The 27,784-nt window shown below is 38.1% G+C and overlaps 2 protein-coding genes across 2 annotated transcripts in view; one reads left to right on the forward strand and one right to left on the reverse strand.

The window, feature by feature from the left end:
* The window catches only part of LOC138006236 (uncharacterized), a 9,513-nt gene extending 8,359 nt beyond the window's left edge, over positions 1-1,154 (reverse strand). Inside the window, exon 1 of the mRNA XM_068852439.1 lies at positions 1,145-1,154. The gene's annotated coding sequence lies outside the window, so the exon portion shown is untranslated. The remainder of the gene's footprint in view (positions 1-1,144) is intronic.
* Positions 674-27,784, forward strand: part of LOC138006233 (AP-5 complex subunit beta-1-like) — a 47,571-nt gene continuing 20,460 nt past the window's right edge. The window contains exons 1-17 of the mRNA XM_068852433.1: positions 674-880; positions 6,610-6,675; positions 6,804-6,832; positions 8,051-8,129; positions 12,769-12,800; positions 12,918-12,984; positions 19,611-19,655; positions 20,803-20,862; positions 20,946-21,020; positions 21,759-21,836; positions 22,210-22,271; positions 25,674-25,728; positions 25,848-25,901; positions 26,204-26,338; positions 26,678-26,716; positions 26,869-26,943; positions 27,087-27,142. Coding sequence (XP_068708534.1) covers positions 764-880; positions 6,610-6,675; positions 6,804-6,832; positions 8,051-8,129; positions 12,769-12,800; positions 12,918-12,984; positions 19,611-19,655; positions 20,803-20,862; positions 20,946-21,020; positions 21,759-21,836; positions 22,210-22,271; positions 25,674-25,728; positions 25,848-25,901; positions 26,204-26,338; positions 26,678-26,716; positions 26,869-26,943; positions 27,087-27,142 — 1,124 coding nt within the window. The 5' untranslated portion in view covers positions 674-763. The remainder of the gene's footprint in view (positions 881-6,609; positions 6,676-6,803; positions 6,833-8,050; positions 8,130-12,768; positions 12,801-12,917; positions 12,985-19,610; positions 19,656-20,802; positions 20,863-20,945; positions 21,021-21,758; positions 21,837-22,209; positions 22,272-25,673; positions 25,729-25,847; positions 25,902-26,203; positions 26,339-26,677; positions 26,717-26,868; positions 26,944-27,086; positions 27,143-27,784) is intronic.

The following is a 27,784-nucleotide window of genomic DNA, read 5'->3' on the forward strand; positions in this document are numbered from 1 at the left end:
ACATAACTTGCGAAACTAAAAACCTTATCTACATGATTCAATGCAACAGATGCCATCTACAGTACATAGTAGAAACTAAACGACGTTTAAAAGACCGTTTTAGTGAACACCGCCGCACTTTAGATAACGCTAACACCAAATCCAAACCTACTACAGTCGCAGAACATTTCCTCTCCTCTCCCCACAACATCTCCAAGGACATGCAATTAATCCCTATCGAAAAAATGTTTTCTAACAGAGACTCGATCCGTAAGGCCAGGGAAGCTTTTTTAATTTTAAAAGGCAGGACAATTGATCCCAACGGTCTTAATATCCGCGAAGAAACATATTAGATTTCAGTTTATTATTTTAGTGATTTCCGTTATTTTTCCGTGACTCTTAGTATTTGAATTCAAAATCTTTGTAACTGCCATGTTTTATCACATTTTTTCCAGTATTACGTCAACATCCATTTACTATATATATATATGTACATAGAAGCAATTCAATGTAAACTCTCATTGTACCTGAAGAAGGCTGGTTTGGCCAGCCGAAATATCGTACATCACTAAAATCAAATCTACGTTGTATCGGCTCTTGCTTAAAATATTTAGTTTCTCAACTTGCTTTACCTTCCCTGTGGTTGGTAGCTGGGAACTCTCACCTCATACCCAGGCTCTACCCAGGACACTAATACAATGTGGCAGTCACATCGAAATTCGGCGCAATATACTTGGCGATAAATGCCATTTGATTGATAAAGGAAAAGGTATTGTACGTAAATATGACCTCATTAGAAAGCTACTGGACCACCAACATAGAACAATTCCGTCGTTCGCCTGAGTCATTTCTCGCGGCCCGAAAGATCAGTGCACACAGTTTCGTCATGGATATTCTCCAGGTAACATGTTGGTAAAACATGGTAGCTTGTTTCTTATTTTGCGAAAAAAAACTCTTTTCATTCGTCATTTATGGTATTTCGCTCTATGGTTTTTGCCTTTTTATATGTGTAACGTTGTGTGTTTCTTGTATCGGTGTTTGTTTGTATCGGCACAGGCGCCCAAGCTCAGTATGAGCATGGCCGACAAAAATATAAGGATTTGTATTCATGAGAATCCCGATGAAAAGCTTAAGAAGATAATTATATGAAATTAAAAAGCCAAACCTTATTGCCATTGTAGATAGCTTCTTTCCTGGGACGTATACAAAACATGGACCCCAGGTCCATAGACTATCCCTGTGGACACGGTCCACGGACCCCTTCATGGACCACCCCTCATTTTGTGATGTTAAAGAGAGAGGGAGAAGTGATCCTCGCACATATCTGGACAATTTCAGCAATTGTATCTTATAGACACCTGAAAAATTCAGGTGGAACCCATGACCCCTGCGATGTGAGGACGGTTGGGTGCACTGGTCAGTTTGTTGGTCTTGTTTGTTCCGGTGAAGGATTCGACGAATTAAATGAACTTATTATATAGATACTGATGAAATACCAGGATTTCTCCTTTTACTAAAAAATCATATCTTCACCGTGCGCAGTGAACGTATCATTTTTTTCTTTCACATGTGAGATATAGCAGTCGTCATGGTAATGAACACGATTAGCCAATAAAATGCGAGCTTCCTCTTCATTGTACGATACTTTTGTGCTTTAATATAATTCTTCTTTACTGCAAATTTTACATTATTATGATTTCTTTTTATAACTTTCATACCTTGTTTCATTGGCAAATAAAGAATATAAATATATGTTACTCTGGTGTTTGAAATATAAATATATGTTACTCTGGTGTTTGAAATATAAATTATGTACAATAAAAACGTTTTCTGACGTTTCGGTTGTATTCAACAACCTTCATCAGGGAAAGTGAAAGATAAAATTTACACGAGGGCTAAGATATAAACTAAAATGCTAATTAAAAATTCTAAAGTTAGTGTCATTTTTTCTTTTCTGCAATAGTCAAATGCAAATACTCCTTGGGGAGTAGTGCTCCATCGTCTCGTTTGAGGGGGTCTTTAGCACAGTTTATTTCCCAAGCCTCAAGAATTTTCCTTTGTCGCCAGTTATTGTTAGTTCTAAGAATAGTGGCCTCATTCCACGCGATGTCATGATTCGTTTTTATAACGTGGTCCGCAAGTGCTGATTTTTCTTTTCGTAGCCGTGCGACGGCCTTTTGATGCTCGCCTTTTCTAGTTGTAAATTTTCTTTGCGTTTCTCCAACATAATTCTTGCTACATACTGCACAGGGAATACACAAGATCTCGAATTTCTTCTTTGCCCATTTCGTCTTTCGGCTTTGGAAATATCTGGCCAATTGACTGGTAATTCCGATTACACTGTTAAAAACAGCACTGAATTCTGTGAAAGTATTACTGACGTCAAACTTCAGGATGACGACGTACTTGTCTCTTTCGACGTCGTTTCGTTGTTTACATCGATTCCGGTGGACGTAACTATTAGTGTTGCTCACAACCGCTTGATCAACGACGAAAATTTACAAGACAGGACAGCCATACCTATTACTGACATTGTCAAATTACTTGACTTTTGCCTGTCAACCACCAATTTTCAGTATGACCACAAGCACTACAAGCAAATTCGTGGGACAGCTATGGGCTCCCCCGTTTCCGCTATAATGGCTAGCATGGTCATGGAAGATCTTGAAGAAAGAGCACTAGCTTCACTAACCAATCCACCTTTGTTTTGGAAGAGATTTGTGGACGATGTGATTACAACCGCAAAATCTGGAAGTACACAGACCTTTCTGGAACATTTGAATTCAGTTGAACCTTGCATTACTTTCACAATTGAACTTGAGAACGAGAGTAAAATTGCCTTTCTTGACACCATGGTTCATCACCAGGAAGACTGAAAATTAATCACCACCGTCTACCGGAAACCTACCCACACTGATCGCTATCTGTCATATTTATCGCATTATCCCAGTATGCACAAGCGAGCTGTGGTCAAATCATTAATGGGTCGGGCCGAGAGAATTCCCTCGACAAAATCCGACCAAAACAAGGAAAAACAAAGAATAATGTCCATATTACAATCAAATGGATACCCCAAACGCTTTATCTTGAATGCCAGCAAACCTAAACCACCATTAAACTACCCATTAACTGGTGCAGAGTCGGAAGAGAAATATTGCACAATACCATACGTGAGCGGGACCTCCGAACCCATAAAGAGAGTTTTGGGCAATCATGGTATCAAAGTGACTTTTAAACCCTACAATACAATTGGCCAGATATTTCCAAAGCCGAAAGACGAAATGGGCAAAGAAGAAATTCGAGATCTTGTGTATGACATTCCCTGCGCAGTATGTAGCAAGAATTACGTCGGAGAAACGCAAAGAAAATTTACAACTAGAAAAGGCGAGCATCAAAAGGCGGTCGCACGGCTACAAAAAGAAAAATCAGCACTTGCGGACCACATTATAAAAACGAATCATGACATCGCGTGGAATGAGGCCACTATTCTTAGAACTAACAATAACTGGCGACAAAGGAAAATTCTTGAGGCTTGGGAAATAAACTGTGCTAAAGACCCCCTCAACTGAGACGATGGAGCACTACTCCCCAAGGAGTATTTGCATTTGACCATTGTAGAAAAGAAAAAATGACACTAACTTTAGAATTTTTAATTAGCGTTTTAGTTTATATCTTAGCTTTCATGTAAATTTTTTCTTTCACTTTCCCTGATGAAGGTTGTTGAATACAACCAAAACGTCGGAAAACGCTTTTATTGTACATAACATATATTTATATTCTTTATTTGCCAATGGATTCACCTCGTGACAAAACCAGTTTTAATACCTTGTTTCATGTTACACAACATGCGTGTTTTAGTGGTTGGTGAACACCTTTTCATTATTTTGAAAATGAATAAAACAAGTTGTTTTAAATCTAGAAATTTCATCAATATCTATATAATAATTATATAATAACCCAAGTTATTCATGGATTTTGATTGGTTCTTTCCTATGATCTATTAGAGGACAGACGCATGATTGACGTCACCACCAGCTTTTATGCGAATAAAGTTTAATCAGTGACACACTCGGCTATCGCCTCGTGTACCACTTTTTTGTTCTTACCACATTTTGACGTCATCTGTGATCTATTACTGAACAGACGCACGGCAACGTGGAATCTATTTGTTAAACAGAACATTACATGGCCGCTTGGGGATACGAATTTTATCTTCTCGTGCTGAAAGTATCTCTCACTCGTTCGCTTCGCTCACGCCTGTATATTGAACTGCGGGTTATAGACGAATCACTTTGGAGCCACCAATTTGAAATAGATGGTATAAAGGTGTCTATAAGAGACAATTGCTTAAATCAGTAGCCCCTAACTATAAGCGAACAACAGCCCTATATTCCTGTTAAGAATGGGAGCAGGAGCCCGAGCCCGAGCCCGAGCTCAATGACAAATCTCAAGAAACTAACTTGATGTCATAACCAGGTGTCTTTGTTGTTTCGCGGAAAAGGTAGTCTGTATAGATTGTAGTCTATATAGATGTTAAATGCTGTGACATGAATTGTCCCGATAAGTGCGAGTATTGCTTCTCCCTTTCGTCCGAAGATTTCTCTGCTAGTAACTATACAAAATAAGGGGTGGTCCACAGGGTGATCCATGGACCGGGTCCATGAAGGGGTCATCTCAACCCACCATCAACGCAATAGCAGTCCTGCGAGCAACGTCAGGCGGTGAACATTGCAATAAAACAGCATGCGAAAGCGGTGCTTTATCACCAAAGTGGCCACAGCTTCAACCGTTGACAACAAACTGACCCTTACCGGGGTAAGGATCAGATCTCCTGGCATGACTGCATTGACTCAGTCGTCAAATCACAGTCACGCCTCCTTCGTGTTGACAAAGCTCAAACACATTCGTGAAGCCAGAAAGCATTGAAAGATGCAAGAATAAAAGCCGTAGTAAACAAACTTTTGCGCTTTCATTAGTTAATAGGATTTTGTATGTAGTAGGCTGTTCACGATCGTAACTGTATTTATCAAGCCTTCAAGGAATTACAAGGTTCGTACCCGTCTTGAAAACCCTTGAAAACCCTTGGATTCCAGAAGTCCGATTTCAAGGCCTTGAAAGTACTTGAAACTGATTTTTGGTCCTTGAAAGTCCTTGTTTTTTTATTGATCAAGATTGAAAAATATTAATGCTTCAAGGTCTTAAAGTAAATGAAAGCCAGTGAAAACAAATTGTTCAAGTAAGCAAAGTATAACTTTCTCGAATTTTGCTTGGTCTGTGGTAAAGTCTTACTAAAAAAAGCCCTTGAAATTTCAAAGTAGGGTCCTGGAAAGTCCTTGAAAAGTCCTTGGCCTTTTGGCCTTAAAATGGGTATGAACCCTGAAATTAACATTAATTATACAAATAAAATTTGTTCCCCTAGTTTATCAAGCACAATTTTTTTTATTCCCCTGGGTCTCCCGACGCAACTGTTTTCTCTCAGCTGCTAATAATTAAATTTCACTGGCTTCAGTAAGTCCAGCCACAAAATATTCGTAGCACAATATCCTATGCAAACAAAGTTTATTTGCATGCTAATATATATTCCTTGAACGCTTGAGTCAATGAAGTCATGCCAGGAGACCCAGGGGAATAAAGAAATTTGTGGTTGACTTAAACTACTGTCTGTCACCCCGGTAAGGGTCAGTTCGTTATCAACGGTCAAAGCTGTGGCCACTTTGGTGATAAAGCACCACCTTCGCACGCTGTTTTGTTGCAAGATTCACCGCCTGACATTGCTCGCAGGACTGCTATTGCATTGATGGTGGGTTGAGATGAAAGTTCAACATTTGTCAATTGATTTTGATGTGAAATTGTGACTGTGGGAATATTTTATCCAGGAATATTTGACTTGAATTGGTGGCACCTGAGAATTTAGTCTTCAGCCTTGGGATTTTGCTACAACTGTTGACAACCACCAAATTGAGAAATGTCTCAATTTGTAGTTAGGGTTAGGGTTAGGGTTAGGTGGTGGAAATGAAGGGTTAGTGTTATGGTTATGAGCAAAAATCAATCGTCATCATCAATCATTTGGGATGAAAGGTATACCCTATTCAAAGCATCTAATTTAGCGCTCAGTGTAGAGTGGGTATGAATGACTTTCTCGATTTGGTACATTTACTGTTGGATCTTTTTCACTAGCTAAAGTAAAGTAAAGAAGTAAAGCGACCATATTTAAGGTTGATAACTCGTAACAGTAACTTTAATTACTGACAAACCTGAGGTCGACGGTGCGCTCATTTTACTCCCCCCTCTCCATCAGTGCTCTGTTTTGTGGGTATTTAAAGCTACTTAGCTACATGGAAAGGAAAGAAGTCAAAACAAGGATGGGAAATCCGGGAATCAAAGTCAGGACCTCTTGCACCAAGGCCGCGCACTAACCGACTGTGCCATCCTTGCTCCTCGTTACATTTAGCAAATTTAAAGCTATTGCTCAAAAGTCATTGCTCACACGACAGATACATGTATGTTGCATACATTATATTTGCATTCTTTTGATGATAACGAAAACTTACAAGCATTCTGCTTTTGCCTTTAAATTACAGGAATGTGGGTACATGTCGATAAATAGAAAATCAAATTATTTTTTTTCAGGTCTTAGGTGATGAAAATCTGCCAGAAAATTTGAAACTTCAAATGTTATTTATTCTTCAAGAGAAGGTAATCTGCATTCAGAGACTGATATATCTTGCTTTTTTTTTATAATTTATTGGATTTATCAATTTTTAAAACACAAATTTTTAGAGCTATTGCCATTCAAACCAAACTTTGCTATATATTTTTTGCAGGCATCAAACCTTTTTCTTGAACCAAGAAGGTATTAAAAAGAGTAATACTGTTCCTGTTTTTTTTTATTCTTTAAGGCTACACTACAACCAGTAGTTAAAATATTGCGTGCACATAACGTAAATAATCTTTTAAGCCCTTCTCTCAAATAAGTCCCCCTTTTCTCTTTTAAGCCCCTCTCCCCTATTCTTCATAACCAAGTCAATAAATGATAGGCTGTATTAATTCACCATGAAAGTAACACATGCTGAAGTTCAGATTTGGTTCCCTCAGGAGCCGGTTCTTGCAAATAACTTGTACAATGCGTATACATGTACAATGTATTATCTCTTAAATATCCATATTAGACCTGTAGTTATTTATATGTACTACAAGTTGCTCGGCAACCCCAGGCAGGAATCAAACCAACGACCTACGACCTGCGTAGGACTCTGATTTTTCAGTTGTCCTTTTTGCCTGTTGCCAAGCAACTTGAAATATATATATCCTTCTCACAGGCACATTACAACTTTCCATCATTTCATGTAGACAGTCATTGCCCTGGTACAAAACAGGAAGTAGGGAACCACAACTCTAGTCTGTTTCTTTCCTTTTTTGCTGTACCAGTAGTGCGTTTCGCTAAATTGAATAAGCCCCCCTCCCCTAAAACGTGCTTGAAACAAACAAGCCCCCCCCCCCCCCCCTTCCTGGGGGAGAACTTATGGTAAACATTTAGGGAAGTTCAGGTGCTAGTTTTTTATTGTCTTCTGTATGAATACATGGATGGTGCTAAAACTAGTATAAATGCAACATTTTCCAACCACACTGAATAAACATCTACATTTGTGTAGTAAAACACCCATATTTGGTCATAATGGTCCAAATGATTATAAAAATAAGGTGAAGTAAGGACAGTTAAAGGACCATGTTTATGCATAAACATGCTGTGAGTCGGGCAAACATTAATTTTTGTGATGCTTTATAACTTTTATTTCCCCCTTAAATTGAGCCCAACAGGATGAAAGCTTAAGAAGTAGTATGCATGCATTAGTATAATTCATTTGGCCCCTTCTCTATAATTTTAACACTTTATCTGGAACTGTCCTTCACAGTTTGTTAGATGATGTAATTTACATATAATACATAGTGGCCAGTGAAGGATTAGGGTCAAAAATAACTTACTGCATTATGTGTTGACTGCACAGGCAGCCCTTCAATAATAATATTATGGGGTTTTGTTGAAATATTTTCTTACCTCCTAAAAAATCAGTGTAGAATCTGCTGTTGGCTCCATAAAGGAACTGTTTGCTCAGCCTTTAAAAAGTATGCTTGAAGTTTATAGAAGCCAGGTAGGTGACATAGTGATTCAATACATGTAAAATATAGTACATTGTTGTCCTCTACTGGTATAGTATTAGATGGTTGTCAGAGTAGACCTCAGCTGCTCATCTTACAGAGCTGTACAAGTCAAAGGTTTGGGTTAGATTTAACCGAATTTCAACCCTTACCCTAACTACACAGATTGTATAGAATTTACAGCATTGTGAGTATCAGAATTATGTTTAGTTTATCTGTCATGCAATCCCAGACATTTCTAGAATTATTGTCTTATTCTCGGTTTTCAGCTGACGTCATAACCTTATGCAAATTAGGTTTCCGCCATTCTGGTGCCCCTGATTATAGGGAAATGTATGACATTTTGAGCGCTCACGTTCGAAGTCTTCAAATAATTCATCTTTTCAATGGATATTTCCCAAGAAAGCGACCCAAAATCACTCGACGAGGTACCAGTACTTTCATCCTACGCAAAAAAAACCTCGAAAGCCACGTTCGAGAGCGCTATTTGAAGAAGATTTTCTGTCGTTTGCGTAGACCCAGCGGCCATACGGAGCGATCAGTTTGGCTCCTCTAGAAGTCTCAGACTTGCTTTCCTAGTTAGTTTTAGAGACAAGCTACTATACAAACAAGCAGTTTAAGGCCTTCAAAATTTTGAAAGCGTACAACCAGATGATTTCTGGTTTCGTTGCGTCCGTTTAAGCAAGGGAAGGAAATCGCGGGCAAGATTGTTGTTGTTTGTGGCCAAGGTGACTCGGAAGTTTGACACTCGGCGTCGACCTTATCTGTATCAGTTTCCAGCTGGATCTCTTTTAATACCTTCGCTAACTGCTATGGCCGCCAGATGAGAAGAAAAGGCCTCCTCATTCCCTTTGTTTCGATGATTTCCCTCTTCTTCTGTCAAAGTACTTGGTCGATTAGAGTCTCAGTCCTTCACCTTGAGAAGGTGAGAAGCTTTTTTCCTTCGAAATTCGTCCGATTTCCTTCAAACTCAGTCAATTTGGGCGCTCCATCCCTCGCATTCGCCTGTCGAATTTCAGCGAAATCGAATAAAACGCCTCCGAGTTAGACATTTGCTAACCTGAGTATCACAAACGCCTGATACTCAGGTTAAATTCACCTCATTAAATATTCAAAACCGGAGCACCTCAATTTAATGAGATGAATTTTCGAAGATGAATTTCTCCGCGACGTTGCGGTTTAATCGGTCGAAATTGAGCGCACTTGTTCGAGGGGTTCATGCGCTTCGGTGGTGTGAATTGGGAAGACATCGGTGGAAACCCGGCCGAGAAACGCTTTATCGAAAAAAAGCCAACTTTCGACAAATTCTGACTCGCTCGCCTTTTACCCTAAAACCCTGTACCAACGCGTGCTAAATCGCTGCGAAAGCTTTACAGGATAAAACACAACTGTTCACAGCAAAAGCCGTTACTGGCAATCACCGCAAAAGCTTTAATTGCTAAACCTGTAAAGACAATTTCAGCAAAACAAGTCCAACCCCACACTTAAAGTTAAAATCTAACATTAAACCGTGAGTCAATCGCTGCGAAAGCTTTTAAATTGTCCTTTGTTCGTTGTATCTGTCCCAGAGTAAGGCAGGCTTCCCAGAAACAAAGTCTTTCGATTTCGTGTCGTCTCGGCTTATCTGTGAAATCCACGCGTTTCGGCGATCTTCTGTTAGCTGTTTTTAACTTTCACCGTTCTTATCAACAACGATAGGTATACGGAATAGACTAATACCTTCCTTGTTTCCAGATTTTACTCCACAGCCAGGTATTAATACAGAGAACCATCGCACTACAACTCACTCACATCTCTCTCTACGCGTCTCTGTTTACGATTCGAGGGGCTCCACAATGGCGGTTAACGACGGTTGTCAAGGACTAAGGTCACGTGGGTGAAAACCAAGAATATCTGTAATATTCCAGAAATTTCTTTCATGTGACTCAGCAGTTTCCACAAATAGTACATCTTGTAATACACTGTATAGCAACAGAACTTTCTGGATGCTTAGAGTAAAAGTATAAAAGCAGCTTGTAAGTAATAGAAAGGACTGAGTCTCCTTATTTGCCCGAGGGCTTACCCTTATGGCCAGCCGTGATTGAACTTATGCTGTGGATGCGATACTGTGAGGAAGCTATAATGAACTGTGATAACCCACTCACTCACCCACACTCACTCAGCTGACTACGGTGCAGTCGGCTACAAGCTTTCCCCAGTTCGTCCTGTCTAGAGCCATCAGGCGGATCTCTTCCGTCTTCAAAGAAAACAACTTAGCTTCCGACAGACAGTGGGCATATCGCCCAGGGTTCAGTACCGAATTACTCTTAATACACCTTACCGAAACTTGGAGACGGTTAGTGGATGAAGGCAATGTTGTTGCATTGGCTTTTATTGATTTCAAAAAAGCTTTCGACAGCGTCAACCATGAAATTACAGCAGAACTTTGGAATTTGTGATCCCTTTCTAACTTGGTTAAAGAGTTATTTATATGACAGACGCCAATTTACAGTCGTTAACGGAACCAAATCGGAATTTCTTCCAGATAACTACGGTATTCCACAAGGCTCCGTTTTAGGGCTAACGTTTAATAATTTACGCTCTTTACTAACGATCTTCCATCAGCAGTAAAATCGGGAGAACTGTTCATGTACGCCAATGATACAACTGTTTACAGTATCGGAGAGAATGTGGATCAAGCAGTAGCTCAGTTGAACAAAGCACTTGAAGAACTTTATACATGGTGCCTAAATAACCGCTTAACACCACACCCGGTCAAGTGTGAGACGTTTTTAGTATCTAGATCTAGTTTTGTTGGGCCTATTGCACCAGTCTGGATCGGCGATTCTTTCGTTAATCAAGTTAACAAATCCCGCTTACTTGGCACTGTGGTGGACAATAAGCTGAGCTGGACACCTCACTTGATGGATCTAAAGAAGCGCTTTGCCATGAAGTTAGCCTTGCTAAAGAGGTGCAAATTCTCACCTAAGAATGTTTTAGAAGCATTTTATCTTACTGTAATTCTACCGACTGTCACCTATGGGTTACCTTTGTGGGGATGCTGTAGTAATAAGGAACTGTTTAATTCAGTAGAAAAGCTACACAGTACAGCTGCAAAGATAATTTTTAATTTAGGATCGGACACCCCGCATACAGAGGCCTTAAAGATAGCGAATTGGCATCCACTCTGCTACAAATATAAGATTGCATTAGTAAAACTGATGCACAAGGCTCACTGGGAAAATCTGCCTTTGCCATTATGTGACAATATAATCTGTAGATGAACATCGAAATATCCGCCTAAGACACCTGACTCTGTCTGTGTACCTCACTTCAACTCAAGATTTGTCCATTTTTCCATTAGATATAGAGGTGCGGCTCTATGGGATAACACCTTGGCCAACGATCATTCAATTGTAAACGCGAGTTGTAAAACTTTGTCAACCAAGTTGAAAGATAATGCAAGTTTCTTAAATTTTAATTTTTTTATGCTACGTCAATTTCTATTACAGATTTTAGTGACCATGATTATGTATACTTTTAATTGACGTGTATCTTACATATACAATCGTAATTGCCATTTAGTTTTACGGCTCTCTTACACCATAGGGATTTTTAGTTTAGGCGTATAATAGTATGTAATTTAAGGGAATCTTATCTCATTTGTAAACACACGACCCCATAAGCTTATAACTTTAAACATTATCGTGTTTAAATAAAGGTATATCTATCTATCTATCTATCTATCTATGGCCATGAAAGACAGTAAGCCTGCTTTAGAAACTGCTGAACTCAATCTTTAACCTAAGTACCGGTAATTGCAACAGTGTAAAACTAATTAAATAAGAGTTAAAAAGGGTAACTGCTTGTTGTCACACTTTTGTTGTGTGCCTTATATCATATCCGGGAGTTCATGCATTTTGTTGCTTGTACAGACCATAATAAAACTGCACAAAGTGAACCTACTGTGAACAAGGTAAATTTACATGAAAAGGAAAGTCATTGACATTAATGCTTTACAAAAAGAAAGAGAATCAAAAAAATAATAATAACAGCGACACGTGCAAGTAGCTTGCGAGCAGGCTCTCTCTCTCTCTCTCTTTCTCTCTCTCTCTCTCTCTCTCTCTCTCTCTCTCTCTCTCTCTCTCTCTCTCGCAGAGAACAACACTAGTAGCAACAATAATATATGTAGACATGAAGAAACCTGAAGCCTGAATTTTTTTTGTGTGTGTTCTATTTAACAAATCGAAAGTGGTTCAGCGTTGTCTGTACTCTTATCAACAACGATATTCGTCATCACAGTGGTCAAAATGTTGTGGGCCGAGTGAGTCCACAACATTCGATGCCAAAGAAAGTTTTTATTTCAGAGTGTGACCAAAGTCATGACACGAAGAAAGAGCAAGCATTGTCTATAACTTTCCTTGCAATATGATTGGTTTATTTCCCAAAATAGGCATTCCTGATTGGCTACTACATTGCGTGACAAATTGAAGCGAGCATGACGCATACAGCATTATCTAGACTCTTGTTGAGAACGAACGAAAAATTAGCCAATCAGATTGCAAGATTACAAGCAGTTGTGGTAAAATACTGTTTTATCAGAAAGCTGATGAACAAACAAAACACTAAATATCATCTGCATTTCCCCCACAGACTCCCAGTGTGACTGTTGCAAAGATGCAAAGGTAGACTTAAATGTCTAACATTTCAATGTCAATAATATTGTTGTTTACTTAGCAAGTACATTAGTTCTTATGGACAGAAAAGTTGTTCCTCACAATTTTTCCTTTTTTGTCTTTCAGAAGCGAACATACTAGGAAGGACATTTTGGGACAATCATCAGCGCAAGCACAAATTTATTTCGGTCAGGTATCTGCGGTGAAGTACTCTAATATGAAAAAAACAACTGCCATGACTCTGGAAAACTCTTTGAAAGTATTTTTATGTATTTCCATTTTACTCTGGGAAAACTTCCATGGGTTCATGGACATTTGAATTAATCTATAAATGTAAAAAAAGGAAAATATTAATTAAGGGGACAATTTTCATTTAATTTAGAGAACTTATAAAATTAATAATCTCATCCTCCAATAAAATTTAAGTGGATGCTGTGGATGCTTTTGATGCCATCTCAGAGTCTCCTTAAAGGGCACAGTAAACACCCGCACATAAGAACGTCAAATTTAAGAACCTGTTAGGCAAAAAATTTCATTTTAGATCCCCTTACGTGAGAACCAGGTAAACCTAAAAAATTAAACAGGTTCTTATTTTAACAAATGACCTTGAAATTTCAGGTGACTGGAACAAATTTCACTGAAAACTGCACGGATCTTGTTCAAAGCTTATTTTTTCGTGGTTATGACAGTTAATATAAAGGTACATGTATCAGTGTTCTCATCGGAGGAAATCAGTCATACCATATCACAGAAAAGACATCTTTTGTGGAAATACTGTAAGAACCAATTTATGAAGCTACAGTAGATAACCTAAAACTACTGTAGATTTACCATTTTTATAAGAACCTATTTAGCCTAGCTTGGAAAAATCTAGGTTCTTATGTACAGGTGTTTACTGTATTGTATAAGCCCAGTGTGTTCAGTGATGTTTTGCAGTCCTGCAACAGCAATAATTTGTACATTTAGCCTCTATCTCTATTTGAAATTTAATACATGGAACACCAGTTTGAAGGGTAATCAAGAGATTTCCCAGGTACTTGTCCAGGAGGTTGTGCACTCTTCGTTGTTCCTGAACTAAACAAAATCAAGTAACTCAAGTCAATGAGCAACCAGTTTGCACAAAATGTAGCCAGACATACTGAGCAAACAACTTTAGATTTAGAAAATTAAGGCTAGTCAGTGAGGGTAAGGCAGATTAGGGTGGCCGTGATGTTGGATGTTGTTAATTAAAAGTGCCAATCACCCCAACATGATTTTTAATTAACTTTATTTTTTCTCTAAAACCGTCCCAAATACATCATGTTGTTTTTAGAACCTTTTGATTGAAATTTCACTTTTTTATTGGCCTTGAAAGACAGACAAAGTGGTCAAACTTTGATCCATAACCGAGCAATGAAGGGGAATGGGTTCAATACCGGGTTGCATTGAGAAAGTTCTTTTAAAACAGTGATGCAAATTAATTTGTGACATCGACCCGGTATTGAACTCATTCCCCTTGATTGCTGGGTTATTGATCAAAGTATGACCACTTTTCCTGTCTTTTAAAGCTACTAGAATAGTGAAATTTCAAGCAAAAGGTTCTAAAAACAACACAATGTATTTGGGATGCTTTCTGAGAATAAATAAAATGGGGAAGTGTGTTGAGGTGATAGGTACTTTAATTTTATAGCCATTTATAATGCCTCTTCAACTTACATTGCAATCATTAAGGCATATGAGGCATTAATAATACCTAATAACAATAATAATAATCATAATAATCATAATAATCATCATAATAATAATAATTATTATTATTATTATAATGGGCACTGGGTTAGGACAGGGTGGTGCCTCAGCCTATCACGGGAAATTGGATGCCCGTGCCCACCAGAGTCTGGGGTGGCACCTTTGGCAAGTGCTGGTAACTCCTTGCCACCCTCATTGGGGTAACAACAAAGGGAAGGCAGGATTCTCAAGCCTTGGTCGGCAACCTGCCTAGTGGTGACTCCAAAAACCAGAAGCCAATCTCACTTCTCGAAGTGATGAATATTGACTACAATGAGAAATCTAACGATGTGAATGAGCTGCTCCGCACAGGGGAGTATCTCTCGCCCAGCAGGACCTTTGAGATGGAGCAGGCACAGCCCAGTCGTTATCCTACTGCTCCTCCAACCAGATGCAAGTGGAGTGTTGAAGACAACAGAACAGCAATGGAATGTTACATGTACATCATGAGTAACCGCAGTAAGAGAGGGTACAGACAGAGAATGTTGCAACTGTGGGAGAGTAAGGGAAAGTTCAAGGTGTCTGAACAAAGACTGGCAGACAAAGTACGTACATTCAAACAAAACCAATGGTTTACGGACATTGAACTTGAAGAACTTACCAGGACGGCAAATAGCAATCACCAAACAAATCCCACTCTCGAGAACACAGAGAATATTTCCCTGCATTTTAATGCAATAACAGAAGTGAATGAGACTGCTGGTGTAGAAGACCACTCAGCTAGAAGGGATTCTACTCCAGAATCCCTCCATGAAAATAATGACCACGGTCTAGGTCTCTCTGAGGAGGAGATAGAATTGTACCACCGAATTTTACGACTTGCAAGCGACAGCCATAGGTCAAGGTTACCTGTACTTAAGCAGTTCAAGAAAAAGGCTATTCTGGCTGAATTTAGGAAAGTAAATCATGTCTTGGAACAAATTTCCTCTAATGACATTGATCACAGCAACCAATAACCTTCTGTATGCAGCAGCCACAGTAGTGACAGAAAACTTAGGAATGAACAAAAGACCTGGAAACACACAAAAAGTGCCAATGTGGAAGTGGCGGTTAGAAAATCAAATCAAAGTGCTCAGGCAAGACTTGTGGAGAATAGAGCAATTCAGAAAAGGCAAGCAGATAAAAGAGCATCATATATAGGAGAAACCTGGAATGGACGTACAGGTTGCAAGAGAGAGGCTTAAAGTATGCATCTGAAGACCTTAAACGACAAATTAGAGCCAAAGCGCCTAAAGTTAAGAGATACGAGGAAAGAAACAAACAATTCAGACAAAATAGACTGTTTGAAACAGATCAAGGGAAGGTCTTTGATGAATTAGAGAGAGTGGGAACAAGTGATGAAACCCCTGACCAAGAAGTTCAGTACAGTAGGATTTTGGAGGGGTATGTCAGAGCTCGGACCACAACAAGGATGCAAAATGGTTAAAGGAGTTAAAAAGCAAGATACATATTGTACAAGGAAGGGTTTGACATGGTCCCACATTCATGGATCCTTGAGTGTCTGGGGATGTTTGGAGTAGCTGAGAATATAAGGGTTCTACTAGCAAACACCATGAAAAGCTGGCAAACCATTCTTACATCAAATGGAGTGAACCTTGGAGAAGTTAACATCAAAAGAGGAATCTTTCAAGGAGATTCACTATCACCACTCCTATTTGTAATAGCCCTTATACCCCTTACACTAATCCTCAGAAAAGCAACAGCAGGATACCACTTTACTGACAAGAGAAAGGTCAACCATCTACTATTCATGGATGACCTGAAGCTATATGGAAAGGATAAAGCCCAGCTTGAGTCCCTTACACAGACGGTGCGAATCTTTAGTCACAACATTGGTATGCAGTTCGGAATTGAAAATGTGCAGTCCTAGTCCTAAAGAGAGGTAAGCTAGTGGAATCAGATGGTATCCAACTCCCTGACGACATTGAAATCAAATCACTGAAAGAGGGTGAAGGTTATAAATACCTAGGAGTTATTGAAGCAGATGAAATGCTCCATTGTCAGATGAAAGAGAAAGTTAGCAAAGAATATCTAAGGCATGTCCGAAAGCTGGGAAAATGCAAACTCAATGGCAGAAACCTAATACAAGGAATCAACACCTGGGCTGTATCCCTGGTAAGGTATGCTGGTGGTATAATTAACTGGACCAAAAAGGAATTAAGAGATTTAGACACAAGAACAAGGAAGATCCTAACAATGAACACAGCACTTAACCCAATGGATTGTGTAGCCAGGCTTTATGTACCAAGAGCAGAAGGAGGGAGAGGCCTAATATCAGTGGAATAATGCATTGGACAGGCCAAGAACTCATTACAAAATTACATCCTGCACAGTGACGAGAAACTGATTCAAACAGCTAGGAAGGGGGAACTGGTAACCCACGACTTAAAAACCCCAAAGGACTTCAAACAACGAAGGAAAGCTGAAAGAAAGACAAAATGGGAAGAGAAGGTTTATATGGTCAGTTCCTCAGACAAACAGATAGTGAACAAAATGAGAAGACCTGAGAATGGTTGCAAAGAGGAGACCTTAAACGAGAAACAGAAGCCCTAATCACTACTGCCCAAGACCAGGCATTAAAAACAAACTACATCAAAGCCAACATCGACAAGACTCGAGAGAATGACCTGTGCAGAATGTGCTGCCAGGCAAAGGAGACATTGAGCCATATAGTGATTGGGTGCTCCAACTGGCACAGCAAGAGTATAAAAGGAGGCACAATAATGTTGCAAGGGTGGTACACTGGGACTTGCTGGGGAAGTGCAGCTTTAGTAGAGTAGACAAATGGTTTGAACATCAACCAGAAACTGTCCTTGAGAACAATGACTACAACTGCTATGGGATTATAACATCCAGACTGACCACCAAATTAGTGCAAGGAGACCGACTTGGTCATTATTAACAAGCAAGAACAGACATGCCAAGTAATAGACATAGCAGTCCCAGAAGATAGAGCTGTAAGGGTCAAGGAAAAGGAAAAGCTAGAGAAATACCAGGACCTAGCAAGAGAGATTCAGAAAATGTGGAGTGTCCAAACCCAGGTGCTTCCAGTAGTAATTGGGGCGCTGGAAACAGTTCCAAAAAGGCTTGAAAGCAACTTAAAGCGCATTGGCACCAACACTTCTATAGAACTAATTCAAAAAACCGCTCTCCTTGGCACAGCAAGAATTCTGAGAAAGGTTCTGGAGGGATGAAAGCCATGATAAAATTTGGGTTTTCTTAGGCAACTTGTAGTTGCCTGGCCCCCAAGAAGCTAACCCGGATCAAACTTTTCGAAAATGCGGTGCTGAATCCATAATAATAACAATGATAATAATGATGATGATGATGATGATGAAGGTCTTTATTAAAACACTCTAAATCACAAACGTGTTTTGTTACAATGACATAAATTAAGTCATACAGACAACTAATTAACTGACTAACTATTTAGAGAACAAACATCTCTTTACAAAAGTTCTCTTGAAATGCTCATTTCTGACAAATGGGATGATAATTATAGTTGTCACGCCTCTTACATAATGTAACCATAGTTCGTTCTGGTGGCAGAAGGTCATCTAAAACTGTGGTTGAATTACTGTCAGTGATCTTCTTCTATAATTTCTTATCTTTCTGAGCAATAATATTTTCAATGAAAAAGAATTCTTTACAGTAACCAAGCTTACAGGCTGTTTTGAAAAGCCTGTCAATACGACTTAAGTACTTATGATAATACATGCAGCCCCATTCTTCTACAGCATGTACATGTATGTAAAAATTAGATAAAATAAGACTAATGAAAAGAAGATGAAGATGATCCAACAGTAATCGATAGGATTTCCAAACACATAAGATGTATTGACGAATGCTAGCTTTCGATAGGATATTATCTAGATGTAAATCCCAGTTACACGGATTGGACTGAAATGTTACACCCAGCAACTGTAGACTGAGTTTCCATGCTGTAAAAGCGAGAGGAACTGGATTTGCCTTTAATTATAAGAAGCACCTCCCACATTTTCTTGAAGTTGGTTGCATGCGATCAACAGCTGTTCATTCAACAATAGATTGAATTGAATATTATGCACCTATCAATGTAAATTCCGCAAGGGGGGCGGGGGGGGGGGGGGGGGAAGTGAGTGCAGGCGATAAGCAGGGATTTGATGCCTGAGACTATCCCCCCTGTCGGGCTTTTGATTGCGAAGCGACCCCGGGGACGGAACATTTGACTTTGACCAAAAGAAGTCTGGTATCAATTCAAACGCAGTTACCAAGTCAGTCCCTAAGTCACGTTTCAGTTGGACAAAGGTATGAAGTTTTTATCTGTTTTCATCGCCATAATCCGATAAGTTAAACTGTACTCTAAAAAGATATTGTCAATAATTTATCTGATTGAAATCAAATTCCACCACAAGGTCAGAGTATTTTAGGGGTCACTGATACGACCTGTTTCAACTTGCAGAACATATAAATCATGAACATACCCAGTTTCAAATGCTCGTTTAGTTGTTTTTTCTGGTATTATAGTGTTGTTTGTTTAGATTCTTTGCCCCAGGGTGGGGCTTTCTTTGACACTTTTGATTATGTTAGTTTCCCACCCTGGGGAATTTGATAAAAAATTTTTAAGAATTGTCAAATCCCACCCCTTGCCCGCAAACCCCTTCCCCCCCTCCTCGCAGGGTTTACATTGATAGGTGCATTACACTTATAATAGATTATGAAGATTGAGTTTTTATTAGGCCTAAATTAATTAATTAAGTCAAAAGAAAGATTACAGTCAAGTTATGGTTAGTTTTAGCTGTTATATTATGATCATTTGTTATTCCTTTTTGGCTCACCTATTGTCTAAACATTTGAGCAACACTTTTCTCACTTTGGAGTGAAACAATAATTTTATGAAAGGCTTAATTTGTTTTAAATTTGTGCAGATTATTTCTTGAGGTCTAGTCCCAGAAGCTTCTTACTTTTGTATCCTAGCAAGGCATAGAATGCCATCATTGTTTGGTAGAACAAACCCTCCGTTCATTTTTTTAACTGAATAAACAAAGTGACAAATTCAACCTTATTTTCCAGGTCCTGGTAACAGGGACAGTCATCTTAATTACTTCAGAAATTGTGGTATGTTCAACTACAGACGTCCATTTTTTTCACTTTGTTGTTTGGGAGCTCATGTATATAATTATGTCATGGTTCAATTTTATAATTTTGGCTCAAATTTTTTTTAAGTAGTTCATTTTTATTTTTTTCTTTATTTCAGATTACTATAACAGATCTATAATTATTAAAACAGTGTATTACATGAAATGTTTGCGACATATTTATTTCACGATTTTTATGTGTGCATATTTCATAAGTTTCGCAAATTTTTCAGAATTTTTATAATTTGAATCATTTTAACACGTTTTTGAGTAACATACAATTTACATTTCATTGGCAATAATACACTGGCAGTAATACCTCCCTTTCAGTTGACACACCATTTATTTCTGCCTTCTCCCATGAACCCTCCCCTGAGTGCTGAGTGGTTACACTGTGACATTCCCACCAACCAAGTTGCATGTATTGGTTTCAAAACCGAACTCATAAACAAGGGGGTTAAGAAATTCCAGTAGAGGCGACAGTTATTATAATGGAATCAACTTCAAAGAACTTAGAAACCATTGAGAGATTTAAGCAGCTAGTGGAACAGCATTACAGGGAGCCAGTTAATGGACAGTTTGAAGACTACAAAAGCAGTGCTCTCTGGAGAGGAGATAGTAGCGATGAGGGTGACCAAGACATTGCTTCAGAAAAGTAAAAATTGTGATTTTGTAAACATTTTAGTGGTAATAAACTTGTTCTTTCTTGTTTATTGACATAATGTAAGTCACTTAATTTTCGTTTTAGTTCTGTTGTGACACTTATTGTTCGTGTCACTTTAATTTTGCAATTTTCTTAATATCGTCAAATTTGCGAAATTCACATGTCGCGAAAATTTCATGTAATAAGATATACAAAAAGCAATGTTTTTGACTTCATAAGACCACAATATTGGATATTTTTAGCTAGTTTTCTTTGGGTTGTTGTGTGGGGTAACTATAGTATCCAAATATTTAAATTCAAAAATTTAAAAAGAAAGTGCCCATGAGGTTTGTACGATGTTTAGGTCTTTTTTGTCATTGCCCTTTAGACCCTATAATTTATGATTATGATAAGTGTTTAAGTATACCTGAAAACTGAATGAAATTTGGCCACAGCAGGAACTTATTGCAGGTTTTTGTAACAGGAAATAAACCAGGAGGTTTTTGTAGATTTTGTTGGAGTCCTTACAGATGTTATAGAGATGGTGAGTGAACAAGTATTTCTTGTTTAATCAGGAATTTTATTTTACCACATCCCTGCTGGTTCTCATGCTCTCTTTTTTTACAGGTTAATAACCCTTGCAACTTACTTGTAAGAAAGATTGCATGTGAATGTCTTTGGGAGATGGAGATGTCATATCCGGTGAGATGGTGGCATCCATTTGCCAATGAATGGAATTGAGGATGAAAAAAATAATTATAATCACAGTGTATCTTTTAGGCTAACTTTTATTTGAAGGTCTTGTAACTCATCACGCAACCTTTTAAGAGACTAAAAGTAAGATATTTACAGTGCTCCATTCCTAGTGCTCTGGCAGGTTAAAACTATCCTTAGCGACCTTTGGGTAGGAGGCTAGTTATTTTGTGGAACTGCAGACAAATTTTGTAAAAAGGTTGCTTATGTTATGGGTGAGCTCTGTCAAGTCAATATATACAAGTAAACAGGATGAAAAGCTCAAGTATTCTATAACCTTTTCATTTTTGCAGTTTCACAAAATGACAGAACCAGAACAAAGTGTTTATCTACGCCCCACCTGGAAACCAGCTTTTGTTGTGGGTGGCTAGTGTAGTGAAATAAAGTTGTATTGTATTATTGTATTGTACTTGTCACTTTTCATAAATATGCCAAGACCTTTTCATGTCCCCAGTGAAGGATTGCTATAAATTGATTATTATTTTATCATTACCCTTGCATAAAGTGAATAATAATAATAATAATAGTAATAATAATAATGATGATGATGATAATAATAATAATAATAATAATAATGATGATAATGATATTATTAAAATCAAAATTTGAATGCAGAAGCAATAGAGATTAGGGTATATTTACGTAGAGTATACCCTTAATAATTATTATTACTTTCTTTTCAATCAGGGACTCCTACATTCTAAACTGGATCATCTATATGCTCAATGTGCTGCTGAGAACAGTCCCATTTTTCAAAGCTACATGGTGGGCATGTTGCAAAATTTAATGCAATGTTATTGAAGTGATGCTCTATAGACCATTTGCTACTTGGCAAAAACCACAAATACATGAATCTTGAAATACTTGTAACACAAATAACTACTCAACACCACTTGTCACTGAACAAAGCTAAACCACAGCACTAAAATAGTCAACTTTCTATGGGCAGAGGAAGCAGCCCAAGTAGAAGAGGAAAGATTATTGTATTTGGACTGTCCTTTTAGTCCATTTCTTTAAACATATTTTGATGGTGACGAAAAAAGAAACAGAAATGGCTATCCATGCAGGTAATTCCAACAATGATAAGTGTCCTTATTGTCCTTGTTCATAAGTATGTGCATATTCAATCTTGCCTCAGGTGTTGTTTGTAGCTGTGATGCACCATGCCATGGAACACTTATTAAAGGAGTCTACCAATAAGTAAGAAAACATGATTTTATATTGCTGTGGGGACAATCAGATGAATTGGTTGAGCTGTGCAACAAACTTATATTGACCTTGAGCTGGGATAGGGTTGAGGCCATATATTATAGAATTCGTTGACATTCATAGATCAGGATTGGCAGGAGATAGTATTGACAAAGAAAAAAGGTGGTATTTTGATCCTTTGACACCCAGCGTAGGCTATGTTGCAAAACAAGTTATAAGATCAATATTGACAGCAGAGCCTTCCAGTTGTCTTTTTGTTTGCTTAATTGTTATAATGATCAGAGAGTGAATTGTTCAATTTGCCCCCACTCATATTTTGCCCCCGCAGGGTTTTGACCCAGACGGCCAAACCCAAAGAGACATCCTAGAAGTCCCCATGCACGTATAGGGAGGAAAATTTTGCTGTAGCAGGAAAAATCTCTGTTTTTAGAACACAGTACACAAGTGATTGCCAAAAAGTATGTAAAGAATTGCTAAAAGTTTGCTGGGGTTGAATAAACATGCAAAGGATTCTGGAATTTGCCAATCACTGACTTAAACCAATCTCTGGCCAGTTTTTATTGGGATTGTTTGAATTGACGTCATTTTCTAAAAAAACCAAACAGGTGAGTCAGTAATGGCGACCACACACGAGGAAGAAAAACAACGGGAATTTTAGTTGGAATCATGGAAAATGTTACATAGAGAGCTTCTTTAAAGCCTAGCGAAGATATCTGTTTGCTTTTTATGGCAATGGTAAAGGATTTTCGTGTGAAATGAGTTTAGCTTCTCTTCCTGTTGTGTAAACTTCATTATTTATTCCATGTGGCTCGACTTTATCTTTGGCTGTAAACTTCATTACCACTCTCAAAATTATCTCCAGAACCTACTTTTGTGTAGAATAAGCTTTTAGAATGATGTTCTTGTCTTCTGAGGTGATACTTGACGATTCAGGTTAATTTTATGAAAAAATACCAGTAATGAAGTGATTTATGCTTGTGATTTATGCTTGTGTACCAAGCATGGCGTGGAAGGGCCTGAAGCATATCAACACCAAGCTGCACCCTCTTTCTGGCCATGCATTTGACACTGGTATTGACAAGCAAACTTCAGCAATGTCTGCTAGGGCAGGGAACTCAGTGCTGTAGGCGGTCTTGATTGAGATACGCCATTTTAGGCTTCCACTCCGTGGCTGTTTCTAGGTGGCATTTGTTCATCCCTTCTGGAATTTCCTTTTTCCAATAATCCATGTCAAATTTAAACTTTTCTCACTCTGCCAACAGCTGCTCTTTCTTTTCCTTCTTCTGTTGGTCACCTTGATAGAAATGGTCATTGAGTGTCTTCACTTGCTTTCTTCTGTGCTCTTTAGAAAAGGTGCAGGTAGGGTCAAGGGATTAAATATTGAAAAGGCACTGTCAATAGGGAGATCACCATCAAATCTGCTCTGAATATTCTCCTTCAGGGCTTTGACCTAATTTTCAAGGAGACGTACCAGTTGGTTTTCTTGAGGAGGGGTCAAATTTAACTCACAGGCTCAAAGGCGATCATCTTCATGTGTCTTTACGGCTACCACTGGAGACTTAGATTCAGCAATCTCAATCAATTTGTGAATGGTATAATTGACTGAGGGCTGAATGTGGGAAACGTTTTGTGTACAAGTTCTAATGCTATGAAATTTAAAAAAAAATGGCAGCAACTTTGACGGCCTTGTGTATGGTTGGAATGAAATTTTCAATTGCAGAACTTTGTTGCGTCTCTGTTGAAATTGTAAACAAAAGAACAAGATTTTCCTTCGCAATTGTTGGCATGTGTCTGTCGAATAACTTAAATTATATGTTCTATTTAGCGATGAGAGAAAAAAGCAGTTTAAAGGGAGATTATCTTGTTCCAGACTAGAAAGAACATCTTTCTATGAGAAGTTAAATTATTTAGCGGTGTGTGTTTACTGCAAACAAGATCTTCCTGCCTTTGAAATCTTAAGAGTGAAATGGACACAATGGTTTTGGCAAGGTAAAATCCTCTGAAAGCTCTTTTGAAAGTGTGAAATGGAACGGTGATAATTTGCCATTGTATTTAAATGAATCTGTGGTATTACACACTTTTTTGTAATAATTAGTAACATTTGACTGCGACCAAAACTGCCTCTTACCATGGCTGCTCACTTTTTCGCTAGATTTCGTCTTCTTCAATTGACTTGAGAAGTAATCATCAAGAGATCGCTTTTTTCGCGAACCGTCCATTTTCAAAGTATCAAAGCACATGTGGTTTCGTGCTTGGTGAGGGTCACACATTTGCATTTCGCAAGTTAGCTGTCAACACCACTAAAAGTTTTTGCACGGTACTTTCTATACAGGTTGCTACAATCTTGGACAAAACTCTTGGGACAAATTCCAGCTTAAGCATCATTTTGACATGCTCTCACAGAGAAATTATATTGGTCCCTCCCCCCTCCCCCCATACCAATGTTGACAATGTGAAGCAAGATACTGTGCAAGCCTTTACCATGTTTTTAATCAACATTGGAATGGGGAGAGAAGGGCAAATAGGAAGAATTCAATGTTTTATCACACATGCAAATTAGAGCGGCACATTTTGCCAACAAGTTTTGTCCTAGATTGTCGTTGGTTCCTTTTTCCATAAAATCAGAAAAACACAAGAGAATGATCTCTAAAACAAGCTTCAGAGTTTAGGGTTATTTACATAATTTCTGGTGCACAAAGTAGCCGGCACAAAATGGTCTGACAGCCGGTGGGTTTCCGCCACCTACCAGCTTCGTATAACAATGCTTCATTAAAAAAAATTCGTCAAATAGTTGTGGCAGGATCGATTTCTCTGAAATTTGAAAGGATGATTGCCAACAAATAGAGAAAGAATCTTTACAATAACCTGAAATTCCTGTATTTTGTATGAGAATTCAACTGAAAGATCGGTAAATAATCTTTTCATTTCTAAAGACAAAAAAGATGCAACACTTGGCAAGAAATTATTTTTAAGTGAATTGGTTGGAAAAAAATATTTCGTGGGAAATCGGCTTGGTCTAAAAAAGAATTAATCTCTCTGTCTTTATTACAGTAGATAAAAGACATTAACTCCCTTAGGGAAAGCTACTCACAACAAATCTGAGGCCAGAGTCAGCTCGTAATTGAAACAAGCCCTAACCAAAAACAAGCCATTTGACCTAAGCAAATAACCAAGGATAACCAGGCAATAGCACATGATGATATAAAACCTGTCAGCTTGCACTTTTCAGATTTATTCAAATAACCTGGAAGCCTTTCAGATAACAAAAAAGGTTTGAAAAATAAAGTCATTCCCTATACAAAGTTTCAGTCCATAATATAAAAAAGCAGGGGCAGCTTTAGTGAAAACTATTACTAGTTGGTAAGTTAAAACATACAATGTTTCAACCTGTAGGATGGATGACAACTGTTTGAACAACTTTCTCACAAGTCGCACTGAGCCATTAAAGGTAGGAGGCCTTTTTTGTTTGTATAGACAAAGCATGATATAATGTATTGGCTGTAAAATGACTTTCCTGCATTTAGCCACTGGGTTGACATTAATTTCTTTTGGATTTCAATTTTGAAGCCACTCTACTTACCAAAAGAAGCAACAAAGCAGTTTTTACCAATTACCATTCAGGTGAGAAAATACTTCTTGTGCATACTTTTGGGGTGACTTTGTTGGGGGACTGGAAAGATTGATTCTGATAAGCAAGTTCATAGGCACTTCTCAAACATAACCAGGGAAAAAAAATTCAAATTGATCATAAAATCCTTGAAACCTGTAATTCGCTTGAGGCAAACTTGCTGGCTAAAATAAATCAAGGTGAACCAAAATCTGGCAAATCTCAATTATTGCTATCTTGAGTGTAAAATAAGCCCAAAAGATCCAATCTGCAATCTCCTCTTGAATTGAACAACTGAAAATCTGTTATCTTACAGGCCACAGCATTCAGCCCCAAATCATCTAGTTTTCCTGGAAGCGTAGATACCAGGGAAATTAAAAGAGCAATTTCATTCCTGATGGATAGTATCAGCTTTCTTAACACCACTGGGGTTTTCCATGTTATGTGCCAAGTAAGTGTTCTAACTTGTGCTTTAGCATAAAATTATTACATGTTACTAGCTTTTTAATTGGTTCACTCAATCTTGGTTATCAGCTCATATATTGACCTAATATGGAAACTAATTGTGTCAAGTGTTGCCAGGCTGGAAACTGATTAGCTTTAATTTCCAAGTTTCCAAGCATTCAGAATTTAATGAAAATTTAGTAATTAAAAACAACCATTGCGCTTGTTGGATATGACACTTGCTATAGCCAACAAGGCACGTAGTACCATATCCAACACATGCATTTGGTATTATTTGTTATCTACAATGCATTTATTCAAATTTCAAACGAATTTGATTTTTCAGCTTATGCAGTGTGTCAATCTTGCAGGGCTCTCACCAAATGTAAGCATGGTCAATTTTATTTCAGAATTGTCTGATCTGCATCAGTGTATTTTTTTCAAAAATTATGTTAAGAAATTGTACCCTTTCTGAAAGTCCAGGTGCCTGCAGCTTTTGAGATGCCACCATGACCCCTTCTTCCTGTTGCATTGTAGACTTTTAAATCTCAGTTCATTGCCTGGGTGTCAACCACAGATCTGTCTGTCTTCCATATGCTGTTACTTTTAAAGGTATAGTCAAATTGAGTGTATTGAGTGTTTTACCAGTTGCATTTTCTAAAAGGGTTATAAGGGTCATTAAAAGTTTTGTTGCATTTCTGGGATCTAAAATACTAGTACCAGTATATTAAAAGTACAAATGTTCCAATTTTCAGATGAAATTCTTGGACAAATTGTTTTTGGAAGGTGATGAAATGCTGCTTCTCCAAAGGTGAATGTCCTGCATTATTTAATGAATTTTGAAGGTATTAAATAAAATTCCCTGTTGACAGAATGAAACCAATTCCTATGTTATTTCAAACTAAGACCTGTGAATCACAACTGATGCAGACAATTTAAACATTAACCAATGAAATACATCTGTAACTTTAAGTGCTATAATGAGACCAAAAAATTAATTCTTCTTTTTGTTTGGATTTTAAAACTATGTTAATTTAATTAACTAAACCGAGGCCATAGCTAGCGGAGGGGCAAGGGGGGCAGTTGCCCCCCCCCCCCTCCCAAAATATTTTGGAAAAAAAAAACTCTTTTTTTGAAGTATTGAAACTTTTCACAACCGATCGCTTGTCGTTATGAAACAGGGGAGAAGGGTGCAGCAATATTCGGATACAATATGTCATTTCCACTTCTATAGTTACTCACGTATTTTGTACAAATACCCTGGAATGAGTAAGGATTGGTATACAAGGTAGTGTCCCCAGACCTTTCTTGAGTATAATGATGAAGTGTTGTGGTCACCATTTAAGCATCTGAAGGAATACTCCTTAATTATTCATCGTGGGACAGATTACATACCGGAACCTGAGGTGATTTACCAAATGAAACAAAACTGGCGGAAGTGAACGAACCTGGC

The sequence above is a fragment of the Montipora foliosa genome, chromosome 6, assembly GCF_036669935.1.
Source record: "Montipora foliosa isolate CH-2021 chromosome 6, ASM3666993v2, whole genome shotgun sequence".
Lineage (NCBI taxonomy): Eukaryota > Metazoa > Cnidaria > Anthozoa > Scleractinia > Acroporidae > Montipora > Montipora foliosa.